The sequence below is a fragment of the Pleurodeles waltl genome, chromosome 1_2 (assembly GCF_031143425.1).
Source record: "Pleurodeles waltl isolate 20211129_DDA chromosome 1_2, aPleWal1.hap1.20221129, whole genome shotgun sequence".
Lineage (NCBI taxonomy): Eukaryota > Metazoa > Chordata > Amphibia > Caudata > Salamandridae > Pleurodeles > Pleurodeles waltl.
Genome location: NC_090437.1, coordinates 362,384,858 through 362,407,371, shown reverse-complemented (window position 1 = coordinate 362,407,371; position 22,514 = coordinate 362,384,858). Strand labels below are relative to the sequence as shown.

Sequence of the window (22,514 nt, the reverse complement as noted above, 5' to 3'; positions counted from 1 at the left end):
GTGTGTTACAGCACAAAGTGAGAGAAAATACCATATCCATAAAGGGGCCCCAGATGTCTGCTTAGACTCTTGTGGCTGTCAGGAGACCACTCACACACTTGTCTTTAGAGGCAAGCCCCCCTGATAAAATAATAACCATACTTTTTATTGTGTTGTATGGTGATTAATCTCTCAGGCTCCCTCTCAATTTTGGAATACAGGAACGATTACACTTAGTGACCGAATATAGTGAAAATTGTAATCCTTTCACTGGACCTGTAATACTGATAGCTTAATACCACACATTATGCAAATACGAGGTATCAGAACTCTTTCACCATTACTACACCATTCCCCAACCTGTAATTTCGTTCTTTACCTGGGGACTGACATCTTCTAACTCCATTACCGAACTATGAATTAGCATCAACAGTATGCCAAAGAAACTCTTAATCACTCATATCTATAATAATTAGGTTTTGAGGCACCTAGAGGAATTCCTGGTGAAATGCTTACCATTGAAGGTGTGTCTCATGGTCTCATGTGAACTGGGTGAGCATTTGTGAGCACATCATCATTAATTATTGATGTGTATCCCAATGTTCCGTAGCATGTTCTGTTCAGTGCTGCTCCAGCTGGAGACCACATTCAGGCATTTACATGGTTTCAATGATAGTGCTTAAATCTGGAGGGCACTGAAGCCATGATAAAGTCAGTCTCTGTATATTCATCTACAGTTAAAATGTATTCCATCTTGTGCTCCTCTCATAGAAGCAAATTAATGTCCTGTGCGTGCATTTCATACAAAATAAATATATACACAAATGTGACACAAAGTAGTGTACTAATGTTTCCATTTTCGATCCCTCAACTTTAAATATACTTAATGGAATATTTATCAAATAGTCATGCTCTATGGAGTTGCTTTTCTTTTATTTCCACATGGTATATTTTTATCGGTTCCTCCAATTTCTCTCCAACATACGAGAGTAAAGAATAAGCCATGGGTAGTATTGTTGCTCGCATATATAATAAAATCCTTATGAAGTAGATCATGGGTCTGGATAATCTGCAGATGTAGCTTTCTTGCTGTGCAATTCCAGTGAAATTGTATTCTGTGTTATCTGGTTCTCTGTGACCATTTTTGATTTTCTTACTGATCTTGTTTTAGATATGTTTATGCCATGTTTATCATGTGATATGTAATCAATCAAGTTAGCACTCTAAAATCCCGTGCTAATTAATAGGATTACATTCTGAATAAAATTCATGTTTATCTCACTTTTCAAGCTGTCATGTGTGGAATATTTCACAACAGAAACATGTCACACTTTGCAGAATAAATAAAAATGTGCAGATGGACAACTGCTTAGCAAAGTTGTTAGACAATGAGGCTCCCCAACGACAAAGTGCAAAGTAGAAGGCTAAGTAATTTTGTTTATCAGCAGTAATCATGTTTGTGCTTCTTTCCACTCCCTCATTATTAATCACCCAGGATCTTTCCAGATGTCTCCGATTTAGGTTCAAAATATCCGTAGTTTGTCTATGAAACGCTACGTGACTTTAATATAATGTTTTGTATTAAGCTACTGAAAATTAATACATTGAAAGGATGTTAGCAGGCATTTTTATACGTTGTCAGGAGCAACACTATGATTCTGCACAGTACCATGCATAGCGAGATTTATGTCCCCATATCTTTGAAATACTTCTCTGATAGACACTATAAACAGCTTCTAGCTTCTGGGATGAGTCAGTTGTGTGGTTTTGTGTCCTTTTTATAATCCCTCCGCAAATGTTAGAATTTTGAAACCTAAAATCTCTCCTTACTAATAGTGCACTCTTGTTGGCTTCTCTCTGAACGACGTGGTTCTAGAAGAGAAGTACAAGTATTCCCGCAATTCAGTGTTAAATATCTTACTTAATGCCAGCATGGACAAGCTTGAGCAAGGGCCATTTGCAGTAAAACCATGGGGCGTCCAGGTTCCACCAGTCATCTTGGCTTAGCCTCATTAGTGCTGGTGATTGCAAAGTATTGTCAGTAAAACTCTATCCACTGTGTGATGTCAAAGAGCTGTCGTCCATCAGGGAAGTGGCATATCCTTTGATAGTCAATCTAGGAGCTCCTAAAGGAGCGTGATAGGGTTCTGAACCAAGTTCAGCAGCCCTCAACACCACCAAAGAATAAATTAATGAGTAAATAAAAAACAGGAAGAAAAGGGTTCAGGGTGGAAAGATGGAATTTCTGTGACATTTGTGTAACCGTCTATTTGCACCCTCCCTGTCTTAAGTTGTCAATACATATTCAGAGAACTCAATGGGTGGGCCGCTCTTCTATTGAGTTCTCTGAATATGCACTGACAACTTAAGGCAAGGGGGCAATAGTAGAAGTCTATACACATATCAGAAAAATTCCATCTTTCCATGCTGAACCCTATTCTTCCTGCCCTTTATTTTGCCATGTTTTTATTCTTTGGTGGAGAGGAGCTGATGAACTTGGCTCAGATCGCCATTAAGATCATTCACAAACATCATTCTAGTCACTTCCATTGTTTCCCTGGTAAAATGGAACTTGTCTGACTCATTAACTGTTCACCACTTTGTCAGTGGACAGTTAACATTTTTTATATCAAGACCTCTATTAGTTGGCAGCTATAAAATGGCATCCTTTTCTGGTCGTGTGTGCTCTTGTGTCATGAGACTCCAAACTATGAGGCCTTTTCTCTTCATTTTCTCACACGCTTCGACATTTTGCTGTGCCCACTAAGACTAGCGTTTGCCCACAAAATGACTGTGGGCTCTACAGAACACTCAACTAACCATTTTCCTGAGCTAAGTGTCTCTTTCTGAGGTCTGGCACAGGCATCAGCTAAATCAGTCTGGTCTCAGAGCCATATTGCAACATATTCAAAGAAAGGCAGTCTTCTCAGCATTCTCAGCCATTGGCTAGACCTACTGTCATTCACTGCACTCTTCAGCCATTGGTTGAGTTTAACCATTATTTAAGATGAATGACGTTTTATTGTATTGAGTATGGCCATTTCTTCCGCACAACGGTGAGCTGCGTCCACAGAGAGAGGTACACCTTTTATTTTTATTTCGTCTGTGTTATGCAAGTGTATTCTGACCTGGTAAAATAATACTTCAGCATACCAGGCAACAATTGTAAAGAAAAGTAGACTTATAATGTTTTTCCAAATACACTTACCATTTTAGATATTTGTGTGTACTCTGCGTTTGATTGTCTGATGCACAGTTTATAGCTCGTCACTATTTGAAATACAGTTCTGTGTGTTTCCGAATGCTATGCAGAGGTATATTTGTTCAGCTTTATCGTGGACCTCAATTAGCAAACAGATTAATGGTATTTTATGTTTAACTAAGTCAGCAGTAGGAGACAACGGGGAAGTTTAATCCGTCTTAATCAGTTGATATTTCATTTACTGGTCATGACAACACCCTGTAAGCAGAAGAGTGTAATTCACTTACACTCAAGAGCATCAGCCCTCTATTACTGAAATTGATTTATAGGACTTCCAGCCTCAATACAGCTTGACTGTCTGCTTTATTATGCAGCATAAATCTGCTCACCAAATTTAATATCCACTTAAATTACTTTTTAATTTCGGGATAGCCACCATGGCATTCTGACGCTATAACACTGTCTGTAGCACATGCTAGTGTTACTCAACTTGTAGTTAAGTACTTGCTTCTGCTGGAATTCAAGCCTGTGGCGTGCCAGTCACACAGAAGTTTCAGAAGGGTTTTTTAATGGAATGAGTTATTTTAGAAGCTTAGAAAAACTAACAATAAGAAAAAAAAATTAAAAAGAGCAGTTTTAGTTGCATAACATACAGCAGGTCTGGAAAAAATAGATATTCTGTAATGACTCAGGCAGTGTGTATTGTAGCCAAATATGTTTTTCCAGACATGGCTGACTGTGTGACATGTCTTAATGGTCACATTTTCGTCTTTTTTCCATCTAACCTACCAGCCACTATAGAAATATCTGCCAGATGAGCTATCATTTACAATGTATTATTGTTTAGTTATGTTCGTTAATATGGAATGTAGACAACAGAAAATAAAGTAGCATTTATTAATTGTGTTTGTGTACTTGCATCCCTAAAGTGCTGTATAAGTTGGAATGTTTGTCTTCAATATGCGTTACTATTGTATCCCTATGTGCCTATACATATGTGCATAGTGTCAGTGTGTGCCCTCCTACCATGTTTGGCCCTATTGACTTTCTCATTGCTTTTATCATCTATTAAACAGTGACAGCAGCTATTCGATACCATTTTTGGTAGTCCTGTAGGCACGTCTTAAGCATGATATAAAAGTTTTAAAAAGGGTTTAAACACAACTGACCATTACACAATTAAAAGCAAAACTAACACACGATGGAGGGAATGCAGAGCAAATCAAACATTCACCTCCAGTCACAGATCTGGGTTTAATCCATCAGTTTTTTTGCTTGCCATTCCAGTTTGGACCCAGTGAAATGCAAATCAGTCTTGACCCTGTTCCCCATGGGATCAGTCCAGCCGGAACTGCCAGGTCAGGTCAGGTCCTCCCTGGACCAGAAAAAAGCATCCAGGGACCGGGTTCAGGGTATCACCCTTCATCAGCCGGACTAGTTAAAAACAATGGATTAAACCCAGATCTTTGTGACTTGGGGGTGAATGTCTGCATTGTTCAGCATTCTGTCTTTCATCTGTTCTTTTTGCATTACACAATTAAGGCGTTGTGGAAAACACGCTCTGGGCAGTGTTGACTACTGGGTGTAAATTCTGCAAGTATAGATTTTGCATATGTGAGTACTCCAGGAAATCTACAGCTGGTATCTGTTTATTTGCATGCCTCGTGGACTCTTTGCGCATACCAGAAATGCGCATGTCAGAAATGTACTCCGAACTTAAAATCAAACCCCTTTGAATACATTTCTGATTTTGTTGATATGTTTAGGTCTCTGATGCACACAACATAGCTGTCTGTAGTCTGACCTCCTGTTTCTAATGCATAATATATACTTAGAGTGTGATCTGAGTCAGTCCTTTATCCAAGATTGGATGGCTTTGTTGTGTCAGCTGACTACTCTTGGTTCAAATGTTTTTCTCCGTGTTCTGCTGTTTGTCCCAAAGAGTGTTACACTTTTTACTAACTTTTTTTGTCACAAATACAGGGTAGCTGTGAATGCTACAGGGCCACTTGCTCAGTTTTCTGTGCTTTGTGGATACATTTATTTCACTTATTATTATATTTTAATTTACAGTTCTAATACGACCATGCAGTGTGTTAAAATGGTAAATTAAAACGCCGTCATGTGTCACGATGCATGCACACATACATGTCTTGGTAGACAAGTTAAGGATGTACTTGGCCCAAACACCTTTTACCACCACATTTTGAAAACAGGTTTCTGCTGCTGGTAACATACCACTACCCCTTCTTTATGCATATTTGCACTGTTGCATCTATTTGTGCTGCAGGTATATTCTGAGGTGTTTTCCCTATTGTATTTTTATGCTGCATAATTGCAATGGGTGTTTTATTTTGATTGTTGTACTGAATTCTGTTTTGCTGTGCCCTGTTATGTTTTAATTGTGTTATGATGGGACTTTTTGTATGTTATTGTGTTCACTTCTGTTGTTTTAGACATGTCAGCAAACTAAGCTACATTTCCAGCCAACTTTAGCACATGCCTTAGATGTTCCTGAGACAAGGAACCATTTACCACTGTCTAATGTAGCAAAATAGCTCTGCCCCATCTCTTCCACTATTTAAGTCTATAGTCAGACCCAAAGTCTGCCAGGACAGTGTCTTAACTTAGCGCTCCCAGTGCTTACTTTATGTGGTTACGGCCCTTAGCTTTCAATTCTTCCTCTCAGTGAGGTGCAAAATGAACATCAGAGGGAGGGAAGGGGATGAAGTGCCAGAGGACCTTGGGTGAAAAACATGGCAATATGGTTTTCATACAAGGATCAGCTCATTTTTGAAGAAGAAATAATTTTCCCTTAGGAAATGGATTTCATTTTACCAGGCAGATCCAGCATTTTGCAAACACCCAGTGATATGCACACTGTGCTGACTCATCATGAATGAACAGGTCAGGTTTTTGTTTTAGTCTAGAAATATAAATTGCAGAAGGATCGCATGGCCCTAAAAAGCATCAGGGCTGGAGGAAAGAGTCCTGACTGTAGGGGTGGGTGGAAGTGGCAGAGTTTCACTTCAAATAAATCTGCGGAGTTACATGTAAATAATGTGAGATTCCACAGGGGTCTGTGAATAGGCAGAAATCAGCACATCTTGTGCTGATTTTTAGTGCAGGGATCTTGCTCTGCACTGAAAAATCTGCACAAACAGCAGCACACAATGCACCAAATGGAGCTGTGCTCAAGTTGTTTTTTTTGCCGCTTGAGTAAATTTTCTACTAGATCGGCAGCTTCCCAACCTCGAATGGTTGTGACTGCCTGCCAATGATTGTGGTGAGAAAATCTCACTGGGGGCCCCCCTAGCAACTTAAAATCACACTAGGGGATGTCAATTCTTGCTTGAACTCATTAGCTTACCATTGGAGAGCTGTGCATGAGAAAAATCTCTGCTATGAACTGGTTGGTAGAATTTGGAAAGAAATCTGCATTACAAGCGTAAAGCGGAGTGGCCAAAATTCCACCAACTCCACAGTGGAACTGAATTTATCGCCCACTCCTACGTGACTGCCTCACAAATAGCGCTTTTAAAAGGAGAAGAACTGGCGATGAGAGGAAATGGGGGAACAGTACCAAGTACCTCATCTTCTCCTGTTTCTAGTCATTTATTGAAGAACTCGTGTTTAGAGAAAAGAGTTCAGTTAGAAGTTATTTTTTTCGAAGGGCTCTTTCATTATTGAAAACCAAGGACCAGTGTGATAGACAGCACTCTGTCATGTCTGACTAGGGAAGTAGGAAGGACATGAATTCTTGGTTTCTGTGTCATGGTTATTATGAGAACACACGAAGTGGATCAACACAGCAATTGAGGACCCTGGAATAACAATGCTACGGAAAAACAGTGTCAATTTGCCAGGTTGGGGAATAAAATGGTTCAATAATGCTTTATAACATAACATGGTGTAATATCACGTGTCATTCCGTAATAAAATAACATAACAATGTAACATGAGATCTCTCTAGTTGGAAAGATTTCCAGCTACCTTTGTTAAGCAGTGTTCACAAAGCAGCACTTCTAACCAAAATTTTCCACTTACGTTTAAAAAAATAAAAAGACTTGATTTGCAAGTGGAACTTACTGTATGGATATCATTCCAAGCAATCATACAGTATATGTGGCACTTATATCAAGGACATTCATGTAATTGACATATTCCCAATTAAGACCCGGGACTGCAGCCATTACACAACAAAAGACAATTTAATTGAAAGGTGAGTTTACTGCCTTTATCATGTACTGCATATGACAATTTGATTTGGTTGTTATGGCAGCTCAGGATCTTGATGAAAGAAAAAAAATCTTTGTAACGTTGGTCTGCCTTTCACACTCAGGCAACGTTGCGATGTGAACAATGACAGCAATTTACTTGCCCATGACTTTTGGCAAAGAGTTGGCGAGTTAAAGGTTAATGATTGGCTGTTATGTGTGACTGAAATGTACCTGTACAATTTTTCCAATGGCTTTTATTGTGTCTTTTTAATTAGAACCTGCTTCACCTCCAACTTCCCATTGAGAGTGCATTGAGCTCCCATGCTGATGTCACATTTTCCATCCTGGAAATGAACAACTGGAGCAATTTCAGCCTAATGCTATGTCGAGAAGAGTGGAACATCACTGATTTTCTCAGCCTTACCCAGAACCATTCCAATTTTCATCTCGGAGCGGTGATAAATATCACGGGCAACCTGACCTCTAAGAATGAGCTGCTCGGCTACCTGCAGTTTCACCTGGAAAGCATCAAAGACACCTCCTCCACCATTGTCATGTTTGGCTGCGACATGGAAAACACAAGGCGGATCTTTGAGACTGCCACAGAGTTTGGGGTCATGCTGCCTGAGTTTCATTGGATTCTGGGAGATTCACAAAACGTTGAGGAGCTAAGGACGGAAAGCTTGCCCTTAGGCCTCATTGCACATGGAAAAACCAAGGAGACATTTTTTGAGCACTTTGTACAGGATGCAATGGAGTTGGTCGCCCGGGCGGTGGCAACAGCCACACATATCCAGCCAGAATTGGCCCTCATTCCAGGAACAATGAACTGTATGGACAGGGACGAACGGAGCCTCACTTCGGGCCAGTATTTAGCAAGGTAGGAATCCCTTGAATTGTTGATTTCCACCAGAAACCGTGATTGTATTAATAACAAATCGGTATTCTATTTAAAATGCATGAAATAATTAAACCCAAAAGTACATTGTTACACTTTGTAGTGTCTCACCCCGCACCTTGCAGCAGTGGCAGCCAGTGAACTGTAAGGTGTGAGGCATAAATACATTTCGAGTTGAACCAAGCATGCCATACTTCCTCCTGGTGGGTTCCACATTTATTTGAGAAAAAACAGGTCAAAATTTGCATTTTGCAGCACACTTTTAGCATGCATTAGCTAAAACTCTCGAGATTCTGAAGGGGTTCTTATCAAATTTCCAATATTTTATTGATGTGGAAGGTAATCCTTACCATCCTCGTGTGTTGGGGGCTCACCACCCCGAAGAAAACTTTGGATGAACAGTGGAAAAACATTGCTGTTTTAGCACAATGTCCCTTGAAATGTGGTAAGATATATGGAGAGAATGCAAAAAAAATCTGGGTGTGCATTCTTATGTTTTCAAAATGTCGTCAGGCAGTGCTTTAAATGGAGGAAAAAGTAGTACAGGTCTTCATCCGAAGAGGTAACCTGCGGATGACAGGTTTCAATCTTCGTAAATGGCCACTGTACAGATGTGATTGAAATCAATAAGTTATATGTTGTCAAGTTGTCAACATGCCTACTGCATGGTGTGGCTTATTCTGAACGGCACAGTTTACACTCCCTGTGGAACAGCTCAGGAATTAAAAGTGATCACAGCACAGATCTGCTCCTAACCTGCAAGTAGCAAATTACAGTCTCAATAACGTAGCTCCGATCCTTGTCTTGCTGCAACCTTTACAACATACATTCGAATCCTCGCAGAGCTTACTCAGCCTTCCACCCTTTTAAGGTCGACAAAGTGAATACATTTAATACAATCACACCAATGACTATATTTTGAACTGAGAGTCAGGGCTTAGCCATAGAAGCCAGCAAGCCAGTGTTAATGTGTGCCACCTCTAGCTTGTTCTAACACAGTGGTTCCCAACCTTTTGATTTCTGTGGACCCCCACTTTAACATTAATGGAACCCAGGGACCCCCACTGAATCATCATTGGAATCCGGGGACCCCCGCCTGAGTCATTACTGGAAGCTGGGGACCTAATTTGTCAATATTTGTTAATATTTTGTAATTTTCTAGGCTCTTGCGGACCCCGTGAGAAGGCTTCGCAGACCCCCAGGGGTCCCCAGACCACAGGTTGGGAACCACTGTTCTAACACATTAGGCAGAAGCATGTCCATTCTGGGACTTGTTCTTAGCTTTTTTTGTATTGTATGTATGGACTCACGTACAATAGAATGCAGAGCATTGTTGGCTGGAAATTAGGGAATGTTTGAAGATCCTGCACACGACATACAGAAAGAAGCCCGGGAAGTAAGTAATGTCTTACAGGATTATCTACACTTGTTTTTATTTAGGTGGGTGTCTGCTGGCACTTCTTATTAGCAAACGGGTAGTTTGGGATCGTGAGAACCAGCACACATATATTTTGATTTAAAGCACCGGAGGGGAAGAGGGATGGAGGGAAAGGAAGAGGGGGACAAAGGGCAACAGGGAAATAAGAAAGGAAGAAGGGTACAAAGAGATAAAGAATGGAGAGAAAAAGAAGTAAATAGAGACCAGAAAGAAATATGAAAGGGAGGAAATGAATAGGTCAAGAGAGAAAGCAAAGAAGCGAAGACATGTATGGGAGAGACAGATTGGAGATCAAGAAACACAGCAAACTTTTCTCATGACAGAAAAAAGAACGCTTTTAACATCTAAAGGGACCTCTACGTGGCTGCTTATTTGCCATTAATAAGATGTTGATGTGCCAAATGTTCCTGTTGAATTTGCCTGTGCTGTTTTTCCAGGATTGGGTACTTTTTAGCTTCTTCAGCCGAAGACGATCTCCCCTAAACTCTATATCAGCCGCTATATGTTCATCCAATATCCCACTGAAGGCATTGATGAATATAAAAACAACAGGGGCCAGCAAAGGAAGGCGAAAAATCTCACCCTCTGCATTGCAAAAGTCAAAAAAGGAATTGCTATTTTAATGCTTAGGTGTTGGAAGTGGAGAAATTCAGGCAGGTTTGATGGTCTCTTTGCCTCCATCATTTGGGTATCAGTAGGAGGAGACGCTGTGGGTGGTAGCCTTAAATACATCAACTATTGCTGCTACCAGAAATTTGCAGATTAGGTGACAGTGCACAACAAAGGCAAAAGTACTAAGACATAGAAGGGTTTGCCATTCTCTGTATTTAGAATTGTTGGTAGTTTTTGTTTTGCCTTTGTATACGGTGAACTCTTGTGTTTCATGTGTGGAGTCTGTTGTTTTTGATTGGGTCTCTTTTCATCTTCTATGAGTAATTTGACCATAATGTGGCTTGACCAAGAAACTAAATAACAGTTGGGTATCCTGAGCTTGGGTACAAATGAGCACAGGCAGTTCAGGGTTTCCCCTGCAATGTGAGATGGTTGAGAAACTTTTGATCTTTAAATTCACATTTCTTCAAAATCGGCATAATGTCTTCAGCATAGGTGGCAAATGGTTCGTCGACCCAGATTAAGATTTCCTAAATTAAAGGTGCTTTTTCAAAAAAGGTTTGGATTACAAGAGCCCTGGTGTCCAGTGTAATCATTTTCACACCACAAAAAATTCAACACCAAAATGGAATTAATAAAGTGCAATAACTAATGCAGATTATATATTTTTTTTAAATGAGGGCTGACATGTGGACCTCTGTGGTTAGCGCACCAAAATCCACACATCCGGTATTTAGCTGATCTTTTTCCCCTTGGAAATATCAACAGGGTTGACCAGCCGAAATTGACATGGGTAAAAACTGAGGAGGTTGCGAGGTTACCCGCTAAACTCATAATTTCGATATGTAAGGTAACATAATTTACCACACATATAATTATATGCTTATCTTAGCTGCTCAGAATAGAGACCGGTTTGTTTATCTAATTGAGATTATACCCTATGAAGGAGGGAAACGACTTGTTTGGGGGAGTGGCTTACACTTATGTAGTGAGGTCATGCCGAGGATGTATTTCATTAGCAGGTGTTCACGTCATGGAATCTTTGTGTGTGTATATATAGTCACTCTTCCACCTTTGTCCTGCTCTCTGGTTTGTCATCCTGTGAGCCAGGTCTCAGCGATTAAGAGGATAACGGGGGCTGGTTCTAGGAGTGGATTGTAGAGGTAGACCTTGTACTGTTGACCACACCCACAAATGAGTTGCTGTTGTTGTATTGTTGGGCTCCAGGACTAGACAAGGCGAGGATGAATTACCCAGGAGTTCAATCTCTGCATAGCTCGTATAAGTGGAAATGCAAGCCCCGCAGTGGCAGTAGTGCTCCGACGCAGTTGAATTTATCAGTAGTATTGTTGAATATGCTGGATGGTATTAAAATCCTGAATGTGGGACACTCAAGGGTTTTCTTCAGGATTCTACCTTCTGTTTTAAGGGAATGCATGCTGTTATTAGCAGGCCTCTGCTCTTGCCCCCAGGAGGGCAGCTAAATAAATAACTACACAGTGTTCCAGTGCTCGAGGTAAGTGCTTTCAATACAGCCCACCTATCAAATCAAATTTATAAAGTGGGCAGCTGCCCAGAAGGTTTTCCTGTGCTAGAAGCAAGAAAGGGAACTCATGATGAAACCTTTCATGGCTAAAAAGCCAAATCTTCGATTGTTTCCTAAACTGTCCTTCATTAGGAGTTTGCCAAAGAGAGCGAGACGTCACATTCCAAGCCTTAGCAGTCAAATAGGTAAAAGAGTACCACCCCCTCAAGTCATTAGATGAAACTGAAGTGTCTTCAGAAGTAAGGCATCCTCTGATCTAAGAGTCTGACAGGGCAGATATTTGCACAGATACTTTGGGGCAACCTTATGAAAAGAGCAAAAGTTAATAACCAGAGCTTTAAAAATTATATGTTTCTTGATAGGAAGCCAGTTCCTTGAGCTGCAATTTGATTGATTGTCATCTGGGAACTCCAAGGATCAGCCTGGTGGCAGCATTTTCAACCATTTGCATGAGCTGGGAAAGGTCCATATACGTAGCATTTGCATCGTAAAGTGTAGAATTGATGGCCCCATGAATAATGATTTTACGTGATTTTGTAGGAACAAATTCAAATGGTTTCATTATAAATCGAATCAGTGAAAAGCATATCCACACCAAATATAAAATCTGGGGTTGAAAAGAGAGCATGTTGTTGAACGTGACCTCGAGATGTTTCGCAACAGAAAATGGAACTGGTGCAAAACCCAACTAAACAGGCCACCAGTCTGTATCTGAGTCAGCAGCAGAATTGCTAAACAAAATAAATCTCTGTTTTAGAGGAATTACATCTCAAGCAGTCCCTTTTCATCAAATATACCACCTCCAAGAGGCATTTCTTGAAGGCAAGTTGGCCTACTGTTGCCTTTTCACAGAATGAAAGAATGAACTGTGTATCATCTGCATAAGAGATCACCTGGATGCCAAGTGCTTCAATAATCAGTGCAATAAGGTGATATAAACGTTAAACTGTGCAGCGCTCAGTGAGGATCCCTGGGAAACCCATATTTGAGTGAATTAGAGAGAAGCTGCAAGGCTCAAGGATCACTGGTTGTTCCCTTCCAATAGAAAAGATTGAAATATGTCCATAAATCCCTGAATCAGCCAGTGTCAACAACAGTATTCAATGGGAGATTTTGTCAAAAGCCACTGAGAAGTTCAACAAGATTATGGCGGCCATCTGACCCTAATCGAGGCAAGTCTTAATAGATTCCAACACCTCAAGCAGAGCTCTTTCTGTACTGTGTCTTTGGCGAAATCCGAATTAGGATATGTGTAATAACTCATGTTGTTCCAAATATTTATTCAGCTGGCATTTGAAAAGTTTCTCAAGCATTTTAGAGGAGGCTGGCAGCAAAGAGATGAGTCTGAACATTTCAAACTTTGAAGGATCCTTAGTGGGCTTCTAATGCAGGGGAATAATTGCTGCTTGTTTACAACACTTTACAGAAGAGACATTTTAAACATGTTATTTGAAACCGGATTGGTTACCTCAATCACAAATGCCAAAGTGGTCAGCGGCCATGGGTCAAAAGCATGTGCGTCCCGGGGGATGGTAAGGGGAGTGTCAGCCCCTCCCCCGGATTTAGGTACAGCCTGGTATGCAGGCTCACAGTGCAGCGTAACACTATGGCTGCTGATGTAGTGTTACGCAGCCTCCACTTATATTAAAATTATGCACCCCCGAAAACATTTCTGTGGACGCCCATGGTCAAAATGGTAGCCAGGCATGCATTGTGAGATTGCTTGATGCGATTCTTCTAAAGAGATCCACTTAAAACTAAGCAGTCCGCAAGCTTCTTTAGTAAGAGCAACACAGGAATCAGTAGAAGGATCGGACTTAGATTCACCAAAATACAGTTTCCATCCAGCTTTTCTTTAAAAAACAATGGATACATTATCACACAGCTCTTTGGAAGGCAAAATCCTGGCGTTACATACTTTGGGGTTGAGAAACGTTCTGACAATTTGGAATGTTTCTCATGTGGCGTTGCTGGCCTCCTCTAAATTTTAGCAGAGACAATCTTGGCTTAACCAATGTAGGAATAACCAATGGATTGCTGCAAAATAGCGCAAAGAGTGTGTAACTGGATGCGGATCATCCTTACTTGCGGCCATAGACGGCCAGCAAGCTAAGGGAGGGGCCACATTTTTAAAGTGAGCTATGGCTGAGCTGCCATACAATTTTGCCAGTGAGACCTCACTGGGATAAATTTATCAATAACCTAAATATAGCTCTTGACTCCACATTTGGGAGCATTGATGAATGCAGTAGTGAGGAAGAAGTAGTTAATGTTACAAAGCAATAAGGTCACAATTGAATTAATAGAGCAAAAGAGTGACAAAAGGGATGAACATTACATAGGTAAATTATTTCTTAGCTGGATAATGATGCATCAACCCGTTTGGCTGCAAGGGGGTTATATGGAAGACAAAAATGTGCAAAAGTGCAAAAGCAGTGATCGAAAGTGTCTGCGATAAAACACCTAACCATTTTTCAACGAGTTACTTAACTGTTCAATAGGGAGGACAGACAGCATTAATAATCATGTTTGTTTAACAAAACTGTCTACTGTAGGGCAGCACGACACAGAAAATGCTCACCAGCGGGCCAGAGCATGCCAAGATTGGTAAGAGAAAACAACAGCTCTGGGTGGAAGCCAGTCAACTTGGTAGGAGGATTCTGTGGCTCTATTGTGCGATTGCAGGTTTTCTGGTAACTATGCTCACACTCAAGTGTAGGAGCAAGGACCCAGTATGATAAGCTTAGACCACAGTTTATGGTACCATCCCAAATACTATGAAACTCATCCAAGAGTGCTTCCTGACTTCCACAAGGTCAGGACTGCACTGAAACATCTATTGAGGTTTCAGGTTCCCTTGACTAAGTGGAGGAAGGCAGCTGAAGGCTCAAACTAGCAGGCTCCAAGTACTATATCCCACTAGCACAGTATTATTAGTTGAGACATTTCAAGGTTTTGTTTTAGCAGCAGGGATTGTACTCAGCAGGTTGCAGACACTACAACAGTCCACAGACTTCACGGGGCATCGAATCAAATTGTGATTTTGCATTTCCTGTTCCGGTGCAAGTCCTAGTCATCAGGACCCCACGACTTAATCAGAACAACCTTTTAAAATGTCATCAGGAGTAGGAATCTTCCAAAAATCTTTGTTTCCCTAAGGTGGTGGTGGTGGGAGGAAGGAGAGACACCTTTGAATGTTAACGTGTCTAGGCGGCATCACGTTAGAGGGTATACTTAAACTAACCCCTAGCTGTCCATAATGTGACCAGCACCCCCTATCACTTCACCAGGATGTTAGCAAACACTTTTGAGATGCGAATCAGAGAAACAACTCTCACAGCCTGCTTTCTCCCTCAGCTAAGCTGCTCTTGAAAGCAAGACACCTTCCTTTGTCAATCATCCCATCACTTAAACGAAAGAGACCTTAACTCTTCTCCTGGGGGAAGAACAGACAATACGTCTGTGGCCTCAACAGACAGAAACTAAAAAGGACAAAAGAAAGTTGCTAAAGAATAAGAACTTACATCCCATGCTGTACCATATAGCCAGGGCCTCCCATCCCATAATTACCCCCCTGCTGTCGAAATGGTATTGCCAGCAGCAAGGCACATTCCTCTGAAAGAGGACAAAAAGTAAAATCTTCCCTCCAGACACCAGTGTGAGCTGTGTTTATTCCACTCAGAATAGAGTAAAAATATTAAATATGAGAAGTACGTCTTCGTGTTAAGATATTTCAATTCTTTTTTCCACAGTTGCTACTTGTATTCTCAAATATATGATGCTTTCTAAATGAAGGCAACACCTTTCGATAGTTGTTAATCCTGGGAACATTCACTTACCACTAACGCTTGTCTGACTGGCACACAGGGACAAGGGGGAGCGAAGCAGAAAAGCTGTCACTCTTGAGGCTTCATGCCCAACAATCACATACAATCTAAAGCTTCCAAGTACAAAAATAAGAGGTCACGCTATTATTAGATTGGATTTCTTGCAGACATAGAGACACTAGTGTACTTCTGTGTGGGCTTTCTTTTTTCAAGTTGTTTTTTTTTAGATCTACGGCACTCTGCCTAGCCTTCCACTGGGGTATTCTTCTACATCACAAGTAACTGTATTGTTGATCATGTTTGAACTTTCTTTTCTGTTGTCATATTTTAAGCAACCCTTTACCGTGTGTGAGGAGGTGCTGCAGGTGAAGGTCATTCCCCTTCTGTGCCGCGCAGAGGGCCAGGAAAGAAAGACTTCTAAACAGTTACTGCAATGGAAAGAGGAGAGGCGACTTTTAGCTACACTGAAGTGTACAGAAAAAGAAAACGTTTTGCAACCTTTGTTGAATCATTAATGAATCATCTAGAAGTTGCAACTGTGACTTATTTATAAAACGCAAATGTACCCCCTACCCACACGCAGGATTACCTTATGCCTACTGAGGTGCTTCCAGTTTGTCCTGTACAAAGTTTCGATGTTGACAACAGTGAACAGCAGAAGGTTTCTTCCTTCATCCCGGGTAGGGATCAGCGCCAGAGGTCTTGATAGGCAGTGGACGATTTCAAAGCGTCATTGTGTAACTGAATACCAAGCAAACAATTATAAATGCGCACATCTATATATGCATAGACTTTCTGCCAGTGGCGGCCGGCAGCTTTAGGAGGGAGGGGGGCGGGCAGGAAGCACACACACACTCATTCTTTCACACACACACGCACATCCATTCACAGCCCTCAAAACATTCAAGCATGCACGCACGCACCAAACATTCATTTTAAAAGATCACACACACTTACCTTCAGCCTCCGAGGTCCCAGGAGGGTTGGGACTGCTGCCGTCCCTCATTGGCTAACCTTAGGTCAGCCAATGAGGGAAGGCAGCAGTCCCAGCCTCGCCACAGAGTGGGATGGGGTCGGTGAGACTGCTGACCCCACCCCACTCTTTGACGAAGTGTCACTGATTGACACTCGCCCTTGGCGCTTCAGGGCTTAAACCTGAAGCGCCCAGGTCGAAGTCAATGGGTGACGCTTTCCTCGTCACCCGGGGGAGGGCCTTGCGGCACCTTTGCTGAGCCGAGGAGGTCACGCCCATAGGAGCTGTGACCTCCTCAGGGCAGCAAAGTTCAGCTCAGGCAGCCAGGAGTCTGAGCAAATCGCACATGTCTGCTCCTGGCTGCCTGACCTGAACATGAAGAGTGTCTGTCAGGCTGACCTTTGTTCAGCCTGACAGACACTCTTCATGAGGGGCAAAAGGTGGGGGGGCGTAGCCCCTCCGCCCTAAAGGACGGGCCACGCCTGCTTTCTGCTGACACATTCCACTATTTAATTTCAGTTTGTTTTCATGTAAGTGTCTCCACTTACATATATGACTCTGCCAGACGGGCTAAGTTGCCCCGTCCCCGTAGTGTTCGCTGTGGTTTTAAGTTGGGGTGTGGCATTTCCTTTGTTGTATTTTTGTATTTTTAACACAGCCACAGCTATGTACACCATGTCCTCATCTCTATGATAATTAAGCTAAAGAGACTTTGGTTGAACATCATCAATTTAAAAGCTCAATAAGGCTTACCTCTTTTAACTTATGACTGCCTGGAGTACTTTCACTTGCTAAAGATTTATTTCATTGCCTTAACATCCGGGTGGCAGGAACTGGTGCCACTTTTTTGCCCTCGACAGACCTGGCCACTAAAATGGGTCCTCCTGATAATGGATCTTCATACACAGGTCTTACTGAGCTCCACACCAGCTATAGCATAGTGGGGTCATTAATTACATTGCAGCAGTGTGGGTAATTGAGCTTCAAGCCTCTGCATCCTTTTATTATATCACTTCTGACAGCTTGGATTGATCTGTAATCTTAGTACCCAGGAGAGTTCTATCTGAAAATAGCCACACATCACCATATCACTGTGATTCAAACATATTACGTTTCACAGACTCTGGGGGGTAATGAATTCTCATTCTACTGTTATCTGATCGTTGTTGGAACGGTGCTCCCCGTATGAGTATTTATCCTACCCTGTTGCACTTCCTGAGGCTCAAAGTATTCTGAGTGTGGTAGAGGTCTCTTCCTCATCAGAGCTTTTTGAACAACTACAATTCATTTCACCTCTGGGTGAGAAAACCTTTCTTGTAATCACTGGACCTGTATTGGGGTACACTGTATTTTCCCCTGGAGAATGTCACTATAGTCTCATCTTTCTTCGCCAATTTTAGTAGCAGCCAGTCCCTAGTATGGTACAAGGAAGCGAATAAAAACAGGTCATGGGCCCATCCAGAGGCTTTACAGTGTGGTGTCCCTCTTTTCACAATCAGTGATTCACCACTCCAAAAAGATGGTTTACCTGGATCAGGCATGACTCTTGAAACCTTCAAGACGAACCCTGAGAGGGTACACAGGTGGTGCTTTGAATGCAAGCACTACCCTGGACTGTACCAGGGACTCCTAAAAGGTCTAACTTTCCTTCATTCATCCTCCTTCAGTCCTATTAACCAACCGTTCTTAGGCTCCTGTCAGAGAACCAGGTCAAACCAGCATGAATTTTCTATTCATGATGTCGCTGGGGTTGGTCTGTGAGGTTCAGTCACATGATTGTACTCACACTGCAGACGATCTCCCAGTGATTGAAACATAATGCTTATCCATGTAAGAAGACACCGCTGCCGGGCATGTACCTGAAGAATGCAGGGTCTAAGGCTCAATTTTTCTTCTCCAGCCCCTCTGTCTTAGTTTGGGTCGACCCATTGACCCCGTTCCCATGGCTTACCCAGCGGTGGGTATATGCCCCATACAAAGAGACTTGAAAAGACTGACTCAATGAAAGCAGAACACCAGGTAAAGTATATTTCTTTATGATTCCATTCAGTTATGACGCAACTAGTATATGTTTTACCTCTCTTAGTATTTGTTTCATAACTTTGTGGTCTCAGTGTTTTTGTTTTTGAAGCCAGTTGAATAGTTCTTAATGTGTCTACAAACTCATTAACAAGTACAATAAACATTTACATGAATTATATAGTGCATTATCTCTCTCTCTTGTATGTGTTTCTTTCAGTTCTGCATTATGGAAATTAGTTTATTGGTTTCTCCCTTGTGACTGAAGTTTTTGTATTCCACGATTGTTTTTGAATATAAGTGTTTGGCACAAGGCAGAAGTATACAGAATGAAAGATGTACTCACCACGGCATTTGAGGCCCAATGGCTATGGGGAGGGATTAGGATGCTAAGAGGAGGCTCATGAGCTCTCCTCGGGCACAACAGTGTACGTCTCTTTTTCAGCAGCAACCACATTTTCTATTAAAAAAATGAATTAGAAGCCTTTTTTTATTACTTCCCTATGCACAAAGGATATTTGTATCACAAAGAATTCGAAAATAAAAAAACTCTTGTGGTGTCTGACAGTGCAGCAGGCTGCTACTAAAAATTTAACTGACAATAATCATTTTGAAATGTTTCCCACTTGTTTTATATATTTTAAATTGACTTAGCAAGGAATGGGGCAAAGGGCTGGACCCTTAAGGTAAAGCGACTTACCTCAGTGCAAGGGGAGCTCCTATCTCTAACAACCCCTGATCCTAGGACTGTCTTCCCTCCTTCCTGGATTGGATAGGAGGAGGGAGTTCCTGGTGTCTCTTATGCCCTTGCCCCCTGATCATCGCACATGGAAATGGCACAATATGTCACATACATTGAAGTAATGGTTGGTGGGAATGGTGACCTCTGCTGTTGGGCTCCTTGGTACTGAGTTTTTGGCCAGGAAACCAAGCAATTAACTGCCCCTCATCTTGTGAAGGAATGCCAAGGAGTCTGTGGGAGCCAACCAAGATTATGTATTTCATGGTAAGCAAGGGTTCTGTTCTACTTCTGGTGCCACGTTTGTCATCTCAAAACACTGCTGCCATCCATGGTAAGATCCTCGGTGTGATGGATTATTGGTTTAGTCCTTTTCTAAAATTAACTAGAGGCATGGATATGCCTTGGGGGATCCTGTTACTTAAGAGTGATGTTGTCATGGATTTGGCAGTAGAATAGGCTATAGGCTACCACTGACTTTGTAGATCAGGTTGTTTGTGTGACATCACGCCCAACACACTCATACAAGTAAGACAAACATTCACCACTACTGGGCTTGTTCTTGAAGAATGCGGGAACTAAGGTTTCATTTTCCACCTCCAGCATTCCGTCTTAGGGTGGGTAATGTCGGAGGAAAACTAAACATTATTTCACTAAAGTCCTGATAGTCACTATAAGGATCATAGAGCATATCACAAGCCCTTTGACGGTGACTTCTTGAGGCAACTGTGCGGAGGGAGGATCCCTTGCTGGTGTTCTCTTCATCAAGTCTGAGCGCATATGACCTTGCTGTCGCACTGCGAAAAGGTGCCTGTAAGGGGACATCCTGTCTTCAGTATGCCAAAGTGTAACTGACGCACCATGCTCAAACCTTCTCACAGAGGGCATTCTCAGCTATAACACCTTACCAACCACTGACAATACTTGCAATTGCTCCAAGACACAGCCACAGTAAAACGATAACATGAATGGTAGTAGCACATTTTACTGATCCCAGATAATATAGCATGGCACTATACAGTAAAACATGCTCCCTGTAGATGTCCTTGGCATTTTCACTTTCCATGGATTCATGCTGGTAGGAGAATCATTCAGAAGCCCTACAAGACTAACTTATTCTAAAATGGTAGCTGACACAATGATGGAATCACCAGATAAACCTATACAAACAATGACTACTGCACCATCCAGGGAGCCTAATTACAGCCACAGTAACAGATTTGGCTTAGCAGTTTGTGGGATAATCACTGGTGATGAAGCGGGGGTATTTCAATCTAAATCTCATGTCTTCAAACAATATCCCTCACTTGTCATTTGGACCTTTGTTGTCGACTTGAAGCATTGAGAGGGAGCTGTCATCAGAAATACATTTCTAATACAGTGAAGTCAAATGGTTTCAAAATGAAGACAGAGAGGATGGCAATTCAACCATAAAGGTGTATTTTTCCCAATCATCAATCAGTAACTTTGGCAATAGGCAAGCATGTATATTAATACAGCCAAATTATTCAGATATTCAAGTATTCTTAATTTAAGTATTATGAAATACAGTATGCCAACAATCAATATGTAAAAAATCCAAAACATCCATATAACGTGTTCCATAAAAAACCTACAGTCTAAATTAAAATAAAAGAGAATCAAGGATTTCTAAAGCAGAAGGGAAGAGGTTGTCAGCATTCTGTGAACCTCAGTAGATGGTCAGAGGAAACAAAAGAGTGTCTAGGAAGTAGCTTTCCACTCAGGGAAAAACCCAACAGAAATTTCTGTTCTCTTCTAAGTCAGGGTAATATCTGCCCCCGCTAACTGTGGAACACTAATTAAAGCACAAGAGAAGTTTCCAGAACACCCATATCACGCTCCTCAAATCAAAGACTAGGGTGGGCAGAATGTTTAGTTCTGCCCACGGCACTGGCAGAATTTTGGTCACTTCGCGTTACCCTTTCACGCAAAGTTCTGGGCAAATTCAGTAAAATTGCCAAGTCCTGGACTTTTGCTCCAATGAGGCTCCAGAAAATGCTGCCAGCTCTTTCTTTCCAGGTGCTCACTATCAATCTATTATATAACAATAAACCTTTCTCTAGCTAATGTGGGACCTTATAACACCTGCAGATGGAAGAGAAATGGCATACTGGCAAACTTTAAGAGTGAAATACTGAGCTACAGCCCATCGCCAGGCTGAGTTATTTTATAGAAGCACATTACAATATTATTGATCCTTACCAATCAATCAATTTTTATCAAAGTATAAGTACATTTAGTAAATAGGATTATATTAATTATCATTCAACCTAACATGACTCCTCAACCAACTAAGAAGTGATGACCTACTACAATTCTTTTAAGATTGGAACATGCAGAATAATTAAGTCAACACATGTGGAATATATGAATCACCCGAAAAAGCATACAATTGATATATTAAAGGTAGAACCTAAAGTTACGCTGCTCCCTTGGGCCAGAGCTACTGCTCTGTTAGGCGAAACTCAGAGGAGGCTGTTACAAACTGGAAAACTTTCACTGGTAGAAGTCTTCCCTCAAAACTGGCTTTGGGTGGGTCATAGTTAGACCAGATTTGCATGAGACATTAGTCAAGCAAGTACAGACTTGAACCTTTTCCCTACCAGCTTTCAGTACTCTTTCAGCATTAAGAAGCTTCCAGAAAAAATGGATACACATTAGCAAAGGAGATCAGTTATTGCCAGTCTAATGATTGATGGATTGTTTGAAGACTGATTCCAGGGCCTTCACCCACCTTCTGGAACACCATCTAGGGCCCCTTTCTTCTGAGTAGGATTGCATGACTCCATCCTCTCTTGGCAAAGATATTTCCTCTGGACTGCACAGCGGTTTGCCTCACGAAAATGTCAGTGCAAGCTGGAAAACTGCTATTTTACCACACTTTATGTCAGAGTGTGGCCCTGGGCTTTACTGATAGTAAAGTAAATATACCCTCCCTACAGGAAGATGGTCTTTCTACACAATAGTACCTTGATCTTACAGTATCCATTCTCAGTCGTGGTGTTACGGGGGCGGAGCGACACACAGGCTTGTGGCAGAG

General features: G+C 41.6%; 1 protein-coding gene across 1 annotated transcript in view; it reads left to right on the top strand.

The window, feature by feature from the left end:
* Window positions 1-22,514, top strand: part of GRIN3A (glutamate ionotropic receptor NMDA type subunit 3A) — a 748,999-nt gene that overhangs the window by 181,489 nt on the left and 544,996 nt on the right. The window contains exon 2 of the mRNA XM_069239855.1: window positions 7,677-8,281. Coding sequence (XP_069095956.1) covers window positions 7,677-8,281 — 605 coding nt within the window. The remainder of the gene's footprint in view (window positions 1-7,676; window positions 8,282-22,514) is intronic.